Source organism: Tenrec ecaudatus, chromosome 9 (assembly GCF_050624435.1).
Source record: "Tenrec ecaudatus isolate mTenEca1 chromosome 9, mTenEca1.hap1, whole genome shotgun sequence".
Taxonomy (NCBI): domain Eukaryota; kingdom Metazoa; phylum Chordata; class Mammalia; order Afrosoricida; family Tenrecidae; genus Tenrec; species Tenrec ecaudatus.
In genome coordinates, this window is record NC_134538.1 from 126,525,379 (window position 1) to 126,547,695 (window position 22,317).

Below are 22,317 nucleotides of genomic sequence, written 5' to 3' on the forward strand. Positions count from 1 at the left end.
TTTTGTGGTATTTTTATGATGTTTAAACTCACATTGGGGAGTTTTCTTCCCTGATAGATTTCATTATATAACACAAATTCACAATGTTTCAATTCTTTGTCATCATAGTTCAAAAACTTGTTAAACATTTGTGAAAAATAGATAAGGTGATATTAAAAGACTGGTGTAAATCACAGAGAAAATGAAAAAAGAGAAACAAACTTGCATAGGTAAGGGGAAATAGGATTTACACACACACGCGCACACACACACACACACACACACACACCAACAAAACCCACTGCCATCAAGTCAATTACAACTCCCAGAGAATTTATATAGTGTTTTTGAAGCTGTAAATCTTTATGGAACAGATTTATTGACTGGTGGTTTTGAAATATTGACCTTGTGGTTAGCAGTCTAATGCTTACCTGTAAGCAAACTTACAAAAAACACTTGAAAATTGTTCAGATTCAGTAATAATTTAAATTTTGTATTCTTTTTTATTTCCCATTTAATTTGGGTGTTAAAATAGTATCCACATCAAATAGAGGAAAGAACTAAGAGGCACAGGGCATTTATAGAGGTCTAAATACAGGCATGTACATAAGTAAATATATTTTTATATGACGGTGGGGAAATAGCTCTATATGTATATAGTTATAGGTGTAGTATTAAGGTAGCAGATAGACACTGGGACTCTACTCAAGTACTCCCTCAAGAAAAGAACACTTTGTTCTATTAAACTGGAATTCCAAGATGCTCACCTTCCCGACACAATTGCTGAAGACAAGGCGGGTGCATAAGCAAATGTGGCGAAGAAAGCTGATGGCGCCTGGCTATCAAAAGATATAGCGTCTGGGGTCTTAAAGGCTTGAAGATAAACAAGCGTCAACAAAACCCCCATGGAACAAGCACACCTGCCTGGGTGATCATGAGGTGTCGAAGGGATCGGGTACTAGGCATCAAAGAACAAAAATATATATATCAGTGTGAATGATGGGGAGTGCAGAGTGGAGACCCAAAGCCCATCTGTAGGTAACTGGACATCCCCTTACAGAAGGGTCACGGGGAGGAGACGAGCCACTCAGGGTGCAGGGTAGCAACGATGAAACGTACAACTTTACTCTAGTTCTCTAATGCTTCCTCCCCCCATTATCATGATCCCAATTCTAACTTATAAGTCTGGCTAGACCAGAGGATGTACACCGGTATAGATAAGAACTGGAAATACAGGGAATCCAGGACAGATAAACCCCTCAGGACCAGTAAGGAGAGTAGCGATACCAGGAAGGGAAGGAGAAGGTGGGGGAGGAAGGGGGAGCCGATCACAATGATCTACATATAGCCCCCTCCCTGAGGGACGGACAACAAAAAAGTGGGTGAAGGGAGATATTGGACAGTGTAAGACATGAAAATAATAATAATTTATAAGTTATCAAGGGTTCGGGAGGGAGGGAGGGTAAAAAATGAGAAGCTGATACCAAGGGCTCTGGTTGAAAGCAAATGTTTTGAGAATGATGAGGGCAACAAATGTACAAATGTGCTTGACACAATGGATGGATGTATGGATTATAAGAATTGTACAAGCCCCCAATAAAATGATTTTTTTTAAGAAAGAAAAATAGTATTGATGTCTGTAATTGTGCAAGAGGGGACTTATTACTCATTCTTTGTATGCCAGCCCTCCTGGAAAGGAACTTGGTGATGAGTACATCCTCCCAAATAATATTGGAATCATTCCTACAGCATAATCTAAAATGTAGACAGATAGTCATCTTTTAAATTTTTATCACGGTGTTATTTTAATAGGGAAGTTCTAGAATCCAGGTAATGTCAGCATTAAAGGAATGGTTAATTATAACAAATGATAAATGATCTTCCATCCTACAAAACGGTGTTTATAAAATGTTTCTACTGCCATGTGAAATTAGAAAAGTGTGAAATGGATATAAAGCCATTTTTTAAATTCCATATGCAATATGAACTCGGCTCAGAAGATTATAAAGAAATATACAAAATTTTACTGGTATTTGCTCCTGGAAGATTAGCTTATGACTAACTTACGGAATTAACTCATAATTGTTTAATTCATCTCTTTATAGCAGATTTGTGATTTTTTTTCCTTTTTCCAGTAAAAGAACTGGGTAGATTTAGGTGTTATGTGTTTCTATAACTTGTAAAATGAGACAAAGTGTTTTATGCTATGTTTCTCTGAAAAGGACAAAGCAACATACAATGTCAGAGCCTTAAAAATATTTTAGGAGATTATGAATTGCAATCATTATAAATTGTATTATGAAATCACTTGGGGTGGGAAATTGCTTGCCCTGGATGTGGTAAATTAATATTAATTTTCATACTGTGTTACTATTCTTGCTCATTCTTTTAAAATATATATTATAATGCATGCCTTAATGAAAGGGCTTTTGTTTAATGTTCATTTTTGTATTTGTAGTATGTGCAGAAGCCTATAATCCTGATGAAGAAGAAGATGATGCTGAGTCCAGGGTATGTAATTTACTGAGTAAATTAATTTTATGTTGATACTGCTATATGCTATAAGGAGAATTAAAATAGAAAAGATGTAAGCAGCCATGTATAGTTTAATAGGAGACATAATGGAAATACTTTCATGATCATATTTTTGCACATGTGACTGTAACAGACAGTTTATCCAACTGCTCCCTCCTCGTAGGGTATTTTTGTAAGCAGAGCAGCAGCATATGAAGATACATGGGGTGAGGCATGTTGACAAAAACCTGTACCCTCATCCTATTTGTGTAAAAGATGGCATTTCTTTCCCAAGTGTGATCTTTGAAAGCCTTTGTCTACCCGGAGTTCTTGTTTTCTGTCCAAAGAGCATCTGGCCCCTCTGGTAAGGCCTGTGGGAAGTAGTCAGTCTTTGGAGATCAGAAGTGTCTCTTTTGGATAAAAGGAAAGATACGCATAATAGCTCACTGTGATTGTGGGTTTTGGGGTTAGTTTTTTTTTCTTTCAAAATACAATCTGGCGGTGAAAAGTGTTTTTAGTTGTTTTTCTCAGGATGATAACATTTTTTTCTAAGACAGATACTCGCCTAGTAAAGAACAATACTTAGAAAGGCTTTCTGTTTCTAGTGATTTGTAACAACAGAAGCTTAATGAGAGACCACAGAAGTACATGGAATGTGTTGTTACAGAAGTTATTAATTCAGTTTTTAAAAATCTGAGTTTATCAAGAAACTGATTTCTTCGAGGCCCGAATGTTTTTGTTTGAACTTCTTCAATGTCCAGCGAAGTCATTTTCAAGCTATGCTCAGTTCTTTCGTTATTTATTCTGTAAAAAGGAAACTATGCGATTGTGTCTGGAGATGGAAAACAATCATTTACTCTTTATGGAGGAATGTTATGCACTGAACTGTAGCACTGAAGGGTAAGTGCTGGGCTGCTACGCTCAAGGTCAGCAGTTCAAACCCTTTGCTAGCTCCTCAGGACAAAGATGCGCCTGTTTGCTCCTGTAAAGAATTGGAATCTCAGAAACCGGACAGAGGGTTGCTAGTCATGGGATTCCCCCTGATGGCAGTTGGGTATGGCCATCACTTCAGAATTCTAGTGTCCGAGGAGAGCTTCTCATAGACCCAGGTTTGGGTGGCAGGGTGAGGGGGTGGGAGTAGAGGCAGGACAAGAAGGCCAAATTTGGCTCCTGGAGAACCACAAGAGATCCTTCTGGGTGGGTAGACACCCCTGCAACAGCCTTCCAATCGATGAAGGGGTTTCTACAAACATGTGAGAAAACTCTAATCACTTGTAATTCCATTTTTCCATGAACTTTCACACACATACCCCTAATGTATTTTTAAAGGATTTATTTTGTTGCCAAGACTACGGGTAGCAGAACATAGTTCAGGTGAACTGCTTCTACATATACAATTCAGTGGTGTTGATTGTACTCAAGTTACACAGCCTCCTTTTCTTGATTGTTCCTCCTCCACTAGCGCCCCGGAAGTGTCCGAGCAAATCTTGAGCCGCTCTTCTAAGTATTCTTATCAGATTTTTCCTGTAATTACCAACCATGGTAATGGTTATATTAAAGTGCTTTAGGTTCTCAATTAGGTTGAGTATTTTCTCCTTTAAATGCACTATTAATAACAATGTTTTTTTTCTTAGAAACTATAAGGCAAATGCACCATAGCTCTTGGGAATGATAGATACAGATTTCAAAAATGGATCCAAACTGATACTGGAAAATGTGAACCAAATGCATATTTTGATTAAGTAACACTTCATTTCATATTTTGTGGAAACTATATGTAAAAATCCTTAAGTTTCAGACTAGTACAAGTAGGATTTTATTATTTGATAAGAATGGCAAGAAAATTTAAATACCAAAAACTCATTTTGGAAGAATAACAGAATATCATTTGAAATAGTTTGGGTAAGCAAAAAATTAGGATATATATATGTGTGTGTGTGTGTATATGTATATATATCCTAATATATATATGACATGTAGAAGCTGGTAAAGAAAAGCTGATCAATTTTTTAATGGAGCCATTCTTTGTTCCAATACTATATACTTTGGACATGGGAGGTTCAAGCCCACCAGCTGATCAGAGATAGAAAGATGCGGCTATCTGCAAGCGTAAAATTTACAGCTTTGGAAACCTTATATTGGGTCACTTTGAGTAAGAATGAACTTGTTGGCAAGGATTTGAGGGTTTTTGTTTTTGTTTCTTTCATATCTGGCCCTGTACTGGTTTACAGAGATGAGCAAAATGGATATCTTTATTCTCATGGGGTTCTTAGAATCCAGTGCCAGAAGCAGACAAAAAGTAGCTCAAGGGTCCGCTCCCTAGAGGACAGCATTGAAGATACAGTTTGGGGAGAGTGGGTGGTCTGCCTGCCCACATGGGGGCAAACTAAGAATGGAGTACAACAGACCAGCAATGGGCGCAAAGCCAGCAGTCCCTGAGGAATCCCAGTCGCAGACTTCTGACCTAGGGGGCTAGTGCTTGCCACCTCATCTGAACTGGTTGGGGGTACTCACAAGGGAGCCACACTGAAAGTCTAAAGGAGTAGGGGGTGGGGGGCATCACTAGACCACTTCATCCCTGACTATAGGAAGGAAGAGCAATGGGGACTTGTAGGAGACATGCCTCTCGGGCAGGAATGCTAAGGAATAAAAAGGTAAAAGTGTTGTTAGATAAGCGGGTCCCAGAATATGGAACCCTGAAAGGAAAGAGAGGATGAGACTGATAGATTCTAACAGGTCCAGCTGACTATTTAACAGAGAGATGCCCATCTATTCTGGGTCAGGATAACAGGCTTAGAACTATTTGGATATTTTTAGGTTCTCTCTCTCTCTTTCTCTCTCTCTTGTTCAGTGTCTGTCTACATAAGAGAGGCAGGATAAGCAATCCCAAGGAGGCAGTGAAGGGACTGATGTTTTGGGGGTTTTTTTGAGGGGGGGGCAATGGGAGGGGAGGAGGTAGAGGGTGGGGGCAGAGAAGGTGAGCAGTGAGCCAATAACGACAGGGACAGGGAATAGCAAGGGTGCTAAAATTGACGGTGAGGAGGGTGTAGCATTTATGGTCAAATTTGATCATTTGAAATGTATTTGAGAGAAATTACTCCTGAGAGGTGAGCTATGGGTAAACATGATAGTGGGGCAGGAGGAAAGAAGAAGAAAGTAAAAATTATTTATATAAGTATAAATCTAGATATGTCGATATGTAAATACATAAATATATAAAGATGGGTGTATTTGTCTATGTATGTATAGTTATGTAAATACAAGGAGGAATCAGATACTTTGGGCCTCTACTTAAATCTTACATCAGTACAAGAACAGTTTGATCTAATAATGTGGCAGTGTAGGATACTTACCTTCCCAACACTATCTCTGAAGACAAAATGGGTGCATAAGCAAATGTGGTGAAGAAAGCTGATGGTGTCCAGCTATCAAAAGATATAGTGTCTGGGGTCTTACAGACTTGAAGTTAAACAAGAGGCCATCTAGCAGGGAACCAACAAAGACTTCAAGGAAGAAGCACACCAACCTGTGTTATCATGAGGTGTCAATGGAGATAGGTATCAGAAGTTCAAAAACAAGCAATCATTGATGTGAAGGAGCATTGACAAAGTGGACACCCAAAACCCACCTGTAGGATAATTGGACAGTCCCTCACAGAAGTGCGACACCAAGGGGATGACATATCCAGAGGGTGTTTGATGCATGAAAACCAAGATAGGTAACCTTTCAGAAACAGTGATGGCAGTAATGATACCATGAGTGTATGGGAAGGGGGGTGGGGGAAGGGGGAGCTGATAATAATGATGACTGTATAACCCCACTCAAGGGCAACACACAACAGAATTGCAGGTGAATGGATATATTGGATGGTGTGAGATATGACGTGTGTGTGTATGTGTGTTCCTGGGGGGAGGGGAGAGGGAGGGACTAAAAGAGAGCTGGTATCAAAGAGTTCACGGAGAAAGAAATTGTTTTGAAACTGATGGTGGTAGCAATTTTAAAATTATGCTTCATCTGATTAAAGTATGGATTGTTATAATATCTATAAGAGGTCCCAGTAAAAAGATTTTTTTAAAGCAGGTGATGAATAATTACAAAATTGTTGTGAGTCCTTGAGTTGATTTCAACTCATGGTGATTCTGTAGGACAGCGTATAACTGTCCTATACATTTTCCCAAGCTGTAAACTGTACGGGACAGATTGCCAAGAAGAATGGTGAGTTCAAACCAACAACCTTTCATTTATGAGCAGAGTGCTTTGCCCTTATACTAAGGCCACTTAATTACAAAATGTGAAGTACTAAAAGGACAATAAAATAGGGTATAGAGATCACTGACAATATGGATGTTATTAGCAAAGTGTGGTGAGGAAGTAAGATGGTCCCCAGCTATCGTGAAGAATAGCATCTGGTCTTAAAGGTTTGTTTTAAAACAAATGAGGTATCGGCACACCAGCCCATCTTACCCAAGGATTGTAAATAGTAAAGTCCAAGATCAGAGGAGGGAATTGTATTAGAGCTTAAGTTCTGAGCACCCTGTTTGCAGAAGATCTGTGGATGACAGTGAAGGCCCCAAATCCATGTGCAGAGTTCCCACTGGGATTAAGCCTCCATTGAACTCCCTCAGATCACTGACTAGGTTGTGAGTAGCCTTGCCCTCAGACAGAGTGCATTAGAAAAGAGTACTGCAGATGCAGTTAGGCTAAAATTTAACATATTATTTGTTTCCCTTTTGATCCGTTTTTATTTGTTCTGTTATCTCCTACTGTCTCTTGGATTGAAGTTTTCCTATTTTGTTTTGTTGTCATTGCAGGGGGTGGGTTGTGTGATTTTCTTTTTGTGAAATCCAAGGTAGGTAAAATCTTAGGGATTCGCTAGCTTAATCGCTCTTTAGGATTATGACAGGGGAGATTGGGGACTATGGGGAGTTTATAATAATGGGCACAGGAATGAAGGAAATGTTCTAAAATTGATTTCATACAACTCTTTTTAGTATATTTAAGCCATTGAATTGTATGGTTTGTGAACTGTATGCCAATGAAAGGTTAGAAACAAACTCCCAACATTGAGGTATAGATATTTTACATTATATCAATTATATGTACATATATGTAAATTACTTCATTGTATGTATAATCAATAATAAAGTCCAAGATCAGAAAAAAAGCCTCCTTGAGTTGAGACCAGAAGGTTGGTCAAGTGCTTAGGTTTGCCTGAAGGATGGGGAGGAGGGGAGTGGGGGAGTGAGGAGCTCAGGAATTTGAGGATTGAAGAGAGGTGTGGGGGCTGAAAGGTCCAGGTGAGGGGTGGGGATGGAAGTATCACTATGTTGGAATCTATTGAGGGATTTATAGCTGAAATGGGATGTGCTGATTTAAATTTCCAAAAGATTACATTCAACTGTGGGGAAAATGGATTGGACAAATAGGAAATGATCTTGTGTAAATTTCTCTTGCCTAACAAAATAGGTGTATTTCTGTTCAATAAAATGTCTACATTAAATCTTAACTTCTGAATTGGTTTTCTAAAGTGCTACATTGAAAGGCAGCGGGTGTGGTCATTTGGAGCGGAGTCAGCAAACTTCTGTGGGTCTCCTAGTGGCCGCAGGCCCGGCAGTCTCCGTTATCACTGCTTAGCTCTGCCGCTGCAGCTTGAAAGCACAGGTGATCTGTAAGGAAATTTGGATTTCAGATCATTTTCAATCATATAATTTTCCTTTGTAGTCATTAGGTAAAACTATATTTAGCTTGGGAGAAGAACATAAACAGGTAAAAATCCATAGGTGCCAGTGTACTTTACTGGTGGAGGACTGCAACTGTGCACCCAGATGTTTTGTTCTAATGTACATCGGGGTCACTGTGAGTTGAAAGTGACCCCAGGCCACCTAACAACACCCCCCACCCCAGCCTGCGTGGGACGAGCCCCATTAGCAGCACAGAGACTCCTGTCAATGGAGAAGCCATTTTTCCTGAGTCTTGTTGGCACCTGATTGACGGGGACATTTGGTTTGGTGCCCTCGGTAGGTTCCCATTCGCAGTGACCCCTTTTACAACGGACTGAAGCTGCCCGTCCTGTGCCATGCTCGCCATAGTTGCTGCTGCAGCCACTGTGTCGATGCGTCTGGTTAAGGGTCTCCCTCTTCCCCACTTTCCCAAGCACGGTGTTCTTTCCAGGCCATGACCCTCCGGATCACATGTCCACAGTACAAGAAGGGAAGTCTTGTCGTTCTTGCTTTGACGGAGCTTTCTGGTAGTGCTTCTTCCAAAACAAAAATGAGTTAATCCTTCAAAGAGCCTTAAAATAGCACCTAGCACACTGTGCATGCTAAATACATGTCTGCTTAACAAATGAGATTTTCGTCTTAGAGTCCAAGATAAATGTTCATGAAAAATGAAGCGCCTAGTGGGGCTTTCAGTGCAGTGTGGGAATGCTGACCAGGGGTTGGCAGCTCACACACATCCCAGGGAGAATGATGAGGCTCGTCTATTCCCGTAAAATTATGCAAAGCCCCAGAAGCTTAGTGTAGGGTCCCAGTGAGTCAAAGTGACTCGATGGCAGCAGGTTGCTTTTTTGTTTTCTACAACAAAATTTCCACGTGGGCATATTGCTGAAGGCTTAGTTTTCCAGAAACGATTCTCATCCAGAGGTAAGATCACACTGAGGCCAATGTGGAAAACAAAAAGAGCATGAGAAAACCTCTTTAGAAATGAGAGAGGATTTAAGGACTGGTTGCTTTCTGAGACCCGAGTTTCCGCGGGAAGACCCACATCCTGAGGCGTGCATGGTCTCTGCGCAGCTGCAGAATAAAGGCTGGTTCCCGATTCCCACAGGGCGGTTTACAGGTTGTCCTTATGCACTCAGGCTGCTGGCAGCAATTTGGGCGCCTTTCAGGCCAATCACAGACCTTTGTACCACCAGCTTGCTAACCTGGGGTAAAATACTTAGGGGGGCAAGGAGTGGGGAGAAGCCGTTACAAGGGGTGAAGGCACCCCTTGATACAGAGTCTGCTACCATGCCCCGCTTAGTGTCCTGCTATTGATTGCTAGCCTCTTCAGGTGAACCTAGCACTACGAGTCAACGTCTTCCTCATTGTTATTAGAATATTCTGCCTCCTCTAAGAGCCTGCAAAGTGAGTAACTGGTTAATAATGGAGTGGTTTTTGTTTTTGGCATCCTTTTAGATTATTCATCCAAAAACTGATGATCAAAGAAACCGATTGCAAGAGGCTTGCAAAGACATCCTGCTGTTTAAGAACTTGGATCCGGTAAGATAAATCTTCATGGCGGGAATGATTTTTTTCTCAGGGCTGGTGTGAAGGACTGTGAGGGGCTTTGGTACAAGCTAATGAAAGAGTAGTGCCTTGGTACGTGCTTGACTTCTCAACCAAAGGCCGGGGCTTCAACCCCACCCAGTGGCTCTGTGGGAGAACTCCCTGGCAATCAGCTCTGGTGTAAACGACAGCCTAGAAGCCCAACTGGAGCAGCGCTGCGCTGTCACCTGGTGCACCGTCAGTCCAAAACCAACTGGAGAACGCGCTGAAAACAACAACAGACAAGCTAGCCTGTTGCTGTTTAGCAGACACTGGGGTCAGGAAATCAGCAAGAGAGGTGGTCAGACTTTGTGCTGTTCGCTCCCCATGCCCATCCTGAAAGTGCAGAGGGCCATGCGCATGCACATACTGTGGGCCCCATTTCTGGAGAGAAGCGCTGAGGTTGGGGCTGTGTGGAGACCAGGGTCAGCTGTCTGCATGGAGCCAGTCTTCATCCCTCGAGGTTACTTGCTACAAGCATCACCCTTGGACACGGTTTAGTTGAAGAGCACTTGGGTAAGCCTTCTGTTCTTTGTGCAGCCAGCATGTGCTCAGGCCCAAGGTTGGTTTCCTCTCTCGGCAGCTAAGCCATGGGGGGGAGGGGTGGGGAAGGGGGGAAAAAGAGAGAGAGAGAGAATGAATATACAGTCATAATTTAATGTCAACCTTCTTTATCATACATATTTTCAAAGTAACATTTTCCTGGGCAGGGATATTTTGTTCTCTTGAGGATTTTAAAGTTGGTTACAAGTTGTGCTGCTAACTACAATGTTGGTGGTTTGAAACCACTGCCCGCTCCACAGGAGAACAATGAGGCATTCTACTCCTGGAAACAGTCTAGTCTTGGAAACCCTCAGTGGCAGTTCTACTCTGTCTTGTAGGGACACTACACTACAGAATCGACTCAATGGCCATCAGTTTGGATTTGGGTTTAACCTGTGGCTTTAGGTGCATTTTCTGAACCACCCTCTCAGTAAGTGTGATCGGGCTGCTCAGATGTTGTCCTGTGCTCTGCCCTAAATGTTCAGCTTCTTTCCTCACAGGTTATGTGGATTGTACTCCTGTCTAAACAGGGCTTTGGGAAATATGAGGGGGTACCCAAAAAAGCCCAAATTGGGCTGGGTGGAGCAGAGCTTTCATAGTCGCATTTTCCCCTCCGGGCGAGCATTGAGCTACTCCCTCGGAATTAGTGCACCCAGTGGCATTGCCTGGGAAGGTTCTCTCTGGTCACAGTGAATTTTTTTGTAAAAGTTTCACTAAAACCTCATTTTTTGTGTGTGATGGTTGATTTATGAGAACAGTGTGCGGCTGTGAAATTTTGTTTCCTGCTCTGGAAAAATGCTACAGAAACTGTTGTGATGTTGAACACAGATTACAAGGACAGCACTTTGGGAAAAACTCAAGTGTACAAGTGATTTTTTTTGTTTCCAAAAAGCTGATTTGTCATCAAACCTCATTGTGGATATCCGTCAACTTCCCAGACTGACAAAAATGTTGACTTGTAGTGCATTTGGAGTTTGTTCCACCAGATCAGACTGTTAATCAAGCTTTCTATTTAGAGGTTCTGAAAAGATAGCATAACAATGTGTGACCAAAAAAAGACCTGATTTGTGGCAGACAGGAGACTGGTTTTGCCACCATGACAATGCACCTGCTCCCGCAACCATCTCATCTTTTTTGTTTGGCAGAAAACAGCATGCCTCTCTTGCCCCACACACCTTACTCACATGACCTCTTTTGGGGAAACTTCTTTTTGTTTCCACAAATGCAGAGGGACATGAAAGCACAGCAATTTGATGACATAGAAGAGGTGAAGCAAAAACAAGGGAGGGGCTGTCAGCCATCCAAACAGATGTGTTTGAAAACTGTATCCAGGAATGGAATCGCAGATTTGACAAATGTACTAAGTGTAATGAGAGTACTTTGAAGGTGATAAGGTTTTATTGAAAAATGTAAATAAATAGCTTTTAAAATATTCTAGGTTTTTGAGGGTACCCCCCTTGTAGCCCTGCTACCATACTCTGAATGTGTAACCTGAGCTGGCTTTCATAATTCCCCCAACTACCATTTTTGGCTCAAACTCAGCTTTTTAATTGTCAGATTCATGTCCTAGAGAAGGAAGCATTAAATCAAGATCCACTATCCGTATGATGAAGTCTCCTTTAAAAGGGACATTTTTGTAAAGGTAGAGGTACTGCGATGCTTCGTGTCTTCTGCATTGGGTCATGTTTATACTTAGAAATGTAGTTGAAGCCTCCTTTGTTTCTGACATGATTTATGTGTGTATCATCTTCTGCAGGAACTCAGAGAACAGTGTGTGATGTTGATCTTCTCATAGGGCTACACATGACCAGTTCATATGCCCAGCTCTGAGGCCTGCCAGAACCCTTCAGGCCAGAGATTCATTATTCATTTCTCCACCTGTTCTCTTGATGGCAGGAATTCTGTCACTTCCTGGGTAACACATGGCCTTCGGGCCTCTGCACACACTGCTCCTGTTGTTAGTTGGTGTTGACTCTGACTCCCGCCATTCAGTGCTTGGAGTTGGGCAGCTGCTTGGGGTTTTCAGGGCTCTGACTTTCAGAAACAGGTAACTGGGCCTGCCCTCCAAGGCCATACTGAGCGGCTTCAAGCCCCCAAGGTTTAGGCCAGTAGGCGCGTTCCTTTTTCTTTAAAAAAAAAAAAATGCTTTCCAGAATTCCTCTGCTCAGACCAGATTTTCAAGGAAAACAAAAAACTCAGAACTATTGAAGAAGAATGCGCCCAGTGCACCTTTTATATTTATTTAGATGTTGGTAGGTGTTACTGAATTGATTTCAGACCCTGTGCCCAACAGAATAAAATAGCACTTGGTCCTGCACCATCTCCACAACTGTACCTGTTCTTGAACTCATGGTTGCAAGTGTCAGTCCATTTCTTTGAGAACCTTGAGACCCTTCACTCCTTTGCTGCCCCTCTACCAAGCATGATGTCCTTCACCAGGTAGTCGTCCCCTCCTGACATTGTCCAAGGCATGTAAGGTATACATACTTAATAATAAATGATAGACCTGGATATGTGTGTGTTACTTGTAATAAGAAAACGATATGTATTCTACATAATCTACAACCCAAATCTAAAGTTATACCAGCTCGTTGCACAAAGGCCTGCTTCAGTGCCCTGGGTTCGTCCAGAGGCCAGCCCTCTGTACAGGTTTTTCCAGGCTCTCTGCAGTTATCCCTCAGGAGCTCACAAGAATGAGGTTGCTGGGGATTTTTTTTCTGGCGATAGAAGACTCACACATGATGGAAAGATAAAACGGTGAGAAGTGTGTAGTCTTTGAGTGGAAAAATCCTCTTGAGGGTAGTAAATAGTAAAGTCAGTGGCTGAAGGGAGTTTGTGAAATTTTGGTGGGCTTCCAAATAATGCCAGATATAGGCTCACTAGAATAACATTTGTTCTATGAAAATACAGGAGAGCTACAGACTATGTGATTGCTCACCTCTAGTAGCCCCTGCATAGGTACAACTCTGCGTGTGTACCTAATGTGTGGTCATTCTAATAGTGAATTAAAACTCCATCAGTGTTTAACTCGTTTACTCCAGATACACCCAGAAGACAGCTATAAAACTGATTGTCCTTTTGAAAATTTCTTAAGATAATAGTTTCACATGAAAGAATCTTAGAGATCAGCAAAAGGTGCTTCCCAGACTTTAATATGCCTACAAAGAACCCAAGCATCTCGTTAAAATGCGGATTCCTATTCGGGTCTGTTTCTCAGGAGCTTCCCGGGTGGTGTCATCCTTGCTGGTCCGAAACCATCCTTTGAATAACAAGGATGAGAGCCAGAGGTGAAAATGTAGCTGAGTCGTGGGGCTGCTGCCACATTACTCTGTTTATGTACTTTCCTATTTTAGTTCTTCAGCAGGGACTACCCAGTGACAATCTGTTGTCTATGCACAAAGTCATTAACAGGCATGATCTAGTTACTAGTCTATTTTATATTATTGTTGTTGTTGGGGTTTTTTTTGGGGGGGGCAGTAATTTTTTTTCAGGCCACCTTCAAACGGCCACTTTGCCATCTCAACACAACTATTTAAAACACATTGTGGAATTTTGGGTTGCATTTAAATTATTTAAAAATTGCATTAGCATATTCTGGCTTAGGCTTTCTGCCTAAATTAAGTGACTCTTTTTATATATAAACAAAACGTTTACACTGTGTGCCGGTGGCCTTCAATATCTACTTTAAAATCCAGTTCTTGGGGTATAAAAAGGACAGGGGGCGACATCTAAGGGGGCGAGCGAACCGCCAGCATCAAGCTTCCTAAGCCCGATTCCAGCCCTCAGCCTTACAAATTCTCAGGCCGACCCTCCCACCAAACCCTCTCTTTCTCAGCTGGGGTCCATAAGCCATTGCACTGGCTGAAGGCAGCTCACAGACCATACTCACAAATGTGGAGTTTATTTGGAAAGTCTGCAGGTCACAGTTCAGGATCCGAGTGCTGGAGATAAAGCTCTTAGATCAGGGTAGGTTTTTCTCTGCCCTCAGGCCTGCTACTCTCTGGTCCTCAGCCTCTTGATCACATGGCCCATTGGCCCTGCCCTGCTCAGTCAGTGTTGTAAGCTGCAGCCTGCAGTTGCTTGCCCGTAGCGTCAAACCATAGAAACACAAACTCATGACATCAGATAGACTCTGCCCTCCAACAACCTCATAGAACAGGGTAGAACTGCTCCTGTGGGTTTCGGAGACAGGATCTTCATGGGGCAGAAAGCCTCCTTTTTCTCCCTCAGAGCGGCTGCTGCTTTCAAACTGCTGACCTTGTGGCTAGCAGCCCATTGTCGAACCCACTCCATCACCCAAGCCTCCTGCGCCGAGATACTCTATGGCCCAGAAGGCCTGCCTCTCTGCCTCGCGCTCTGGCTGTTGGTTCTGCTGCTGCCCATCCTCTAAGCTCACAGCGTTTGTCTCTGGATCGAGGAGGATGAGTGAGCAGGGAGGTCAAGGTCCAAATGAGGCAGCTCACTCCTGCCTCTTCCTTCTTGGTGATAGTAAGATTCCACTTCCCGCCTACGGGGTGACTCATGTTACACCTAGCAGGATGGTAAAATTGACCGATGTCTGTATGACCCAAGTTTTATGATCACAATAAACCCTGTTAACAGTGACTCAGCCTGAATGAGATAGTCTGGTCACCATTGCTCCGCAGCTTCTCTTCCCAACCCCATCAGGACAAAGTCATTTGGTGGGAGTTAAAGACTACGGCCAGGGAGCCATAGCGGGTAATTCGGTGTACCACACGGCGAACAAAAAGGTGTGGCTGGTTTGTGAGTTAAAACTGAAGTTCAGAAAATTTAGATATTTTCCATTATTGCCCGTTTTATAGGGAAGAAGCAAACATGGTTACATATGTTGTTTCTATAAGTTCTTTGTGACATTTGAAGGCAAAAAAACTCCCATTTGATATCTTCCCTGCTTAACTCAGATTCTTTTAGGAATGATAGCAAACCAACAAACTCAAGGCCATGCTGTTAATGACAATGAAAAGCGACTCACATAGGGTTTCCAAGGCTATAAATCATTATGGGAGCAGATAGCCTCAACTTTCACCTGAGGAGTGACTAGTGGATTTGAACAGGTGACCTTTTGGTTAGCAGTCCAACACTTACCCAACAGTGCCACCGTAGCCCCTAGAAAGGATGTAGGGTATATGCATAAGTAACAATTTACTTTTCTCAAAAAATTTTTTTCACCTGCAATAAGAAACTTATCCCTAAACCTGGCAAATTAGAGGTTTGAAGGTATACTAATATTCTAAACAACTTTCTAATTTGATTATGACATGCCTTTTTCCCCCTTTAACAATAATCCCACGTATTTTAATTGAATCATGTACTGAACTCAGATAGTCGCCTGGCAGCAGCTCCTTTCAACTCCGTTTCTTGACTACCCATGGTGTTCCAAAAGCCTGGGTGTGAGTTTGGGAAGCCAGGAGGACATGGTTCTTGCCTTGGAACGTAGACGAGAAGCAGAGGGTGAACACCTACACAGAGCAGCTCAGGAAAGTGTGCTGAGGTGATAACATGACCAGGGTACACTGTGAGAGAGTGAGGGTCTCTTCACCCCGTCTGGCACTAGCAGTGGAAGACAAATAGCATTCTCTCTCTAGAGCATGGAGTGGAAGAAGCCAGTGGTGGGAGGCCTGAAAGGTAATCCCCTGGTCAGGCTGTAGCAGTGGGTGACTGCTACATGCTAAGCAGAGAAAAAAGACACCCCAGTTGCACAATGGTTAGGCCCCGAGTTGCTAACTGAGAGATTGGTGGTTTGAACCCCCACAGCTGCTCGGCAGGAGAAAGCCCTAGCGATCTTTCTGTAAAGCGTATCAAATCCCATGAGGCGGTTCTACGGTATCATGTGGGGGGTCACCAGGATCCGAGGATGATGGTGCCTGACAAGCTGAGAAGTGTCACGGGTAGATCGTAGCAGTTCCTCTTTGGCGGTGGTGTGGAAGATGCAAGTGGGGAAGAGGGTGAAGGGAAATAGGGTGGAAACCGAGAAATGGCTCAGGTAGGAAATCCTTCATCCAGGAAAAAGAGCTGACCCGCCCTAGGCTTGGCAGAAAGGGGATGGAGACACGAGGATGGTTCTATGAAATCTTGAGCTGTCTGGTGCGCAGAGTTTGGTACTTGGTGATGGGTTGGATTGGGGCGAAAGGGGAGTTCTTTGGGTGACTCCCAGTGTCTGGGCCGGATGACTGTGAAGGTGGCTGGTAGATGTGTTTTGCTATGATGGGAAACTTGAAAGAGGCAAGGGAAACAGTAATTACTAATTAGCAAGAAGAAGGATCTTGGCTCTGTGTCTCCTTTGAATTTTCTGACGTCACGTAGCTCCAGAACGGTGCACCTCCCAGCCCTCTGCACGTGTTCCATGGCGGGCTCTGCATTCAGACTGTGTGAGCACAGCACTGACGGTTCTCCGGCTCTTTGAAGGCATTCTTTCATGAATATTTTAATGCTGGGCTCCGTGGGTGCTTTTCCTTTTTGAAAGATTGCTAATCTGAGGCCAACCAAGATGATGTTCGTGTGCTATCTGATAGGCTTTTCTCCTGGTGCAGAGTGGATTGTTCTTTATCAAGTGAGTCACAGGCCCTCTATTGAGCCCTGCTTCAAATTTGCATTCTGTAGGGGAGTCATGTGGATTTCCTACCGTGGCTGTCAGTCATCACGATCAGCCCCGGCATATTAAATATTTCCTCTGTTCTGTTCTCGCCATTTGTAATTATGGGGAAATTACATTTTGATAGACTAGAACAAGTAGCCTGTCACCAAAAGAAGTTCTAAAAGAAATGGTTGTTTTCTGTGTTATTTTATCAGGGAGTTCTTTGTTCACCCATCCGTATAAGAATTCTCTCGATGGGGTCACATTTCAGAATGCAGCTAATGCTCAGAGAGATCCCAGAATGGACCAGAGCCATGCAGCCTCCTCTTTCCTTCTTCCCATTGGACATGGCAGTCAGGGTTTGTGGTAGCGCCTGTATTCCCCCCTCTAGCCACCCCAAGAGTCGACATATAAATAGTAAGCAGTAGAAAATACTACCAGACCACATAATCCACCTTCAGAATCTTGAACGGTGACCATATGCTGCCTGGCTTGATGAACTCATTTAGATAAAATGGCCCCACAGGGGCTAATTCACACCATCTCAAGCAAGCACCGTTTCTGTGCCACCTTGGCTACAGCACAGCCTGGCTTGCCTTGAACAGGTGCCAGGGCTCATAAGGGACCCAGGGAGGCGCTGTGGGATGACCACATGCAAACTCATTGGCCTTGCTCTTCCAAAAATTGTCTCCCTGGTCCACATGAAGATACAATGTTACAGCCTGTCTTTGAAATGGAGAATTTGGTTCTCAATTCATTCAAAATGTAAAGTCATGTAGGTAAACGGGAGTTCAGAAAGAACAAAAGAAGACGATGTGAGAAGGGAACCTTTCTACCTGTCTCCCAGCAACCCAGTTCCTGAGGAGCCAGGTGCCTTCAGCACACCCGTCTCTCTTCCCGGCCTGATGAGATGAAAATGTATGAGCATCTCTTTGTAAATGGCTGGTGCCAGCAAGCTCTACAAAGTACCCACCCTGTTTTCTCCCTTACCAAAAGTTATAGAGGTTCCACATTCTTCTAAGTGACTTTTAAAATACCAGTGTTAGTTTGTGTAGAAAAGTTCACATTGGTGTCCTGTATGTATTACAATGCGAGCCCATGAAAACACGTTCATATTTTGCTGTCTTCCAATGTGTTCAAATTATATTTATAGGCCCCCGACCCCCACTTTCCAAAAAAAACCAACCCATTACCATCCAAATACATTCTGACTCATGGCATCCTCGTGTGTTTACAGAGGAGAACTGAGCCCCCTCGGGTGTCTTGGCTGTCATCTTTATGGAAGCAGAATCAAGCCTTTCCTTCATTGGTATTGCTGGGTAGATTTAAATCGCCAACCTTCTGGTTAGTAGAGGAGCACACAGCCACTCAGGGACCTGGTTAAAGCCACAGTAATCAAGGCAGCGTGGTATTAGCATATACTTCTAGACCAATGCGGGGCTGGAACTGAGAGCCCAGAAATGGACCCATACACATTTGGCCAGTTGATTTTTGACAAGTGTGCCCGACCACTCAAAAGAAAAGTCTCTTCAACTGATGCCTTTTACTTTTAAAAAATATTGGCAGTCATGTTTTTCATTTTCAGACTATCCATTTTTCCCCTCCTGATTTGTTCGTTTTCTCAAAATCCTTTTGTGTTTGTTTCGTGGATATAATATCTTGAGTCTCTTTGGATGTACAAAGTAGGACTTTTTAAGAGCTCTGGACTGTTCTCTGCAATATCTGCCTCCGCCGTGCGATTTTGCTGTGTATCCTGGTTTGGGAGGCTACTTGAGGGGCAATAGAGACCCTAATTTGGAGCTCTGGGTAACTAGGGCAGATCTGTTAAAGTACTGTTCAGATTGGGTGGACAGGGAACCGGTTGTTGGGCCAGGGAACTCCTAAATGCTAGTGAAGGTCTTGTTGTCCCAGAGCGCTAGTGTTTCCAGTTGTTCTGTTTCTGATTTGTTTAGTTTCTCCAAGATCCTCACTTGGATCTGTCTGGGCAGAGTTGGGGTTGAAAGGTGGGTTGGCCAATATTCTGTGTTCACTTGCAACGGAGGTACTGACTGATCTATGTAGAACTTTAAATCGGCCAGCATGTTTTCAGTTCTATGACTCTTTCCCACCCCACATGAACCAGGTGTTCCCAAATCTTGAGCCTGCTGGTGTTCAGTAAAGCACTTAGACCCTCCACGCTTAAAGTTACTTACATACAGACTGTAGGGAACTCTACCTGCCCTCAGTGCTGCGCCCACAACCTCCCTTTAACTGCCCTTTGTCTTGGCACTCAAGCATAACTGCCCCATCCCATTATGCTCTGCAATTGTGGATTCCTACCTTCATCTCCCTGATGAAATTGTTATGGGGTTGCAGAAGATAGCCACGTCATCTTCTCTTCATCCACGTGAATGGTAATATTTTGTGTCTTTAACTTGAGTTCCATTTGCATCTTTTTTCTCTTTAATATACCTTTATCTTCAATTTATTGATATTAACAACCCTAATGACCAGGGCAGTTCTAGTTGTGCTCATAGAAAGCGATTTCTCCAAGGGCTCCAAGCGTAATGAGTGGCAGTGTAAGTAAGTCTCTTGCCCTGGTTTTTACTGTTGCACCATTTCTCTATATCCCATTTGTCCAATTTGTAGGATTCTGACTTGTTTCTGCATTTGTTTTGAGGAAAGATTTATTTCACCTCTTAGTTTATACTCACTATCTGGAGTTTTATCCTTAAGCCTTTTAATCACACATGAGCAGATTTTATATATATTTTTAAGGATGTAGTTTAGGTAATCATTAAATAATAGTTTGAGGTTTCTGTTACCATAAATATACTTTAGGGTGGGAAAGTGATTGCATTGTGAAGTAAACTTATTAACAGAGAATAATAGAATATTCTGTGCAGTCTATTTATTTTGTTATTTTTCTATTTAGATTTTAGTAGTAAGTAAACTTTTTTTTTTAAGTATTGGATTCAGGATCTGAACTCGGCAATTACTTGGGTAATCTACACCAATCTACTGGTGACTCGTGTGGGGGACTTCTTAAGCATACCATGGGTATCGTTAGAAGATAATTCAAATAGTAGTCATAATCCTTTGTGACATACGCTATGAAGATGGTATTTCATAAGTTGCCTATAATCTTTACTTTGGTGGAGACGTACACAGAGTTGTTGGGGGGCCTCCCTGCAGCCCCCGCCTGGCCCGGCGCCATCCTCACAGTTGCTCTCGTGTCGACCCTGCTGTGCCAACCACTGTATCCGTCATCTTGTTGAGGGCCTTCCTCTGTGGCAGTGCCTGCTTTACCAAGCATGGCCTTTTCCAGGGATTCGTCCCTCCTGCAGCATTTCTGAAGTACACGAGAGGACTGTACTAACGAGCACTCTGGCCCTGCTTCTTCCAAAGCATTTATTTATTTGTCCTTCTGGCAGTCCGTGTACTTTATTTATTTGTGTTTTAAAGAATGGTATTGGGGGCCCTTAAAGATACTATAAGAGCCCCTGAATCAATTATATTCAGAGAATTTGTATATATGTTGCCATCATCATTTTCAAAACATTGTCTTTCTACTTGTATTAGCCTGGGTTGACTAGAGAAATAAATTCATAGACACTCATATGTGTATAAAAAAGAGCTTTATTGAAAAGAGCAATTGTATATTGAGAGAACATCCCAGCCCAGATCAAGACCATAAATCTGATATTAGCCCATATGTCCCATACCAGTCTGTAAATTCCTCTTCAGACTCACACAACACATGCAATGACGCTGAGTGCAGGAACGTCACAGGCCAGTGGGTGGAAAGTCTTGTGGGTCCAGTGGCGGTAGAAGCATCTTAGCACTGACATGGGTTTCCACGTGCATCCTTCAGCTCCAGGGCTTTGGCTGCATCAGGGTAGCTCCATCAGGCTCGTTGTCAATGATGTCTCTCAGGGATTGAGTGTATCTGGCCTCAGTGAGCTATTTATCTCCATGGCCCCTCCAAATGAGGTCATCAAGCTGCAACCTGATTGACAGGCTAGACTCCACCACTTCACAAGTTGACACCAGATTATGTAACTGACACACGACTTGAGCCCTTTGATATCAGCTCTTCTTTTTCCTCTCTCTCCTCCTACCTTCCCACCCTTGGGAACCCTTAATAAATTATATATTATTATTTTTTCATATCTTACACCATCCGCAGTATCCCTTCACCTGTAAATCCATGTACTTTGCATATTGTTTGACAGCACCGTAATTCAAATGCATCCATTCTTATTTGGTCTTCCTTGTTCAGTGTCTAACTTTCACATGCATGTGAAGTGATTGAAAATTTCATGGCTTGGGTCAGGCCCACCTTAGTTCTCAAAGTAGCAGCCTTGCTTTTCATCACTTTAAAGAGGTCTTGTGCAGAGATGTACCCAGTGCAACGTGTCATTTGATCTCTTGACTGCCGCTTACATGAGCATTGACTGTGGATCCAAGCAAACAAAATCTTTGACAACTTCAATCTTTTCTGTTTATCATAAGGTTACCTATTAGCCCCCTTGTGAGGATTTGGGCCATGTTCACATTCAACTGGAATCCATACTGAAGACTAGAATCCTTGATCTTCACCAACAAGTGCTTCAAGTCCTCAGTTTCTGCCAGCAAGATCTATATGCAAGATTGTATCATTTGCATATAGGTTATTAGTAAGCCTTGGTTCAATCCTCATATCTCATCCTTCATATAATCCAGCTTCTCCAATTATTTGCCCAGCAGACAGACTAAGTGTGGTGAGAGGGTACAACCCTGATGCGCACCTTTCTCGATTCTAAACCGTTCTGTAGTCTCTTGTTCTGTTTGCACAACTGCCTCTTGATCTATGCACCAGTGCCACACGAGCACGATTAAGTGTGTGGAATCCCCGTTCTTCTCAAGGCTGTGCTACAGGCCAGTGCCTTGCACGGTCAGTAAAGCACAGGTAACCACCTTTCTTGTATCCTCTGCTTTCAGCTGTGATCCATCTGATGTCAGCAATGACATCCCTTGTTCCATGTCCTCTTCTGAATCTGGTCTGAATTTCTGGCGGCTCCCTATCAACGTACTGCTGCAACCATTGTTGGATGATCTTCAGCAAAAGTTTACTTGCATGTGTTATCAGTGTTTTTCCATTCTGTTGGGCCACCTTTCTTTGGAATGGGTCCCAAAATGAATCTCTTCCAGTGAGTTGACCAGGTAGCTTTCTTCCACATTTCTTGGGATAGATGACTGTGGGCCTGTCATGCTTCATTAGCTGTTGAAACATTTCCATTGGTGTTCTGTCAATTTCTAGAGCCTCGTTTTTGGCTAGTGCCAGTGGGTATCTGGCAGTGCTCTGCTGCTATTCACAAAGTTTTCAGGGGCTAATTCCTCAGGTGGACTTCAGAGGCT

General features: G+C 42.9%; 1 protein-coding gene across 1 annotated transcript in view; it reads left to right on the forward strand.

Annotated features, from left to right (window-relative positions):
- Positions 1–22,317, forward strand: part of PRKAR2B (protein kinase cAMP-dependent type II regulatory subunit beta) — a 114,072-nt gene that overhangs the window by 67,688 nt on the left and 24,067 nt on the right. The window contains exons 3-4 of the mRNA XM_075558540.1: positions 2,438–2,490; positions 9,672–9,755. Coding sequence (XP_075414655.1) covers positions 2,438–2,490; positions 9,672–9,755 — 137 coding nt within the window. The remainder of the gene's footprint in view (positions 1–2,437; positions 2,491–9,671; positions 9,756–22,317) is intronic.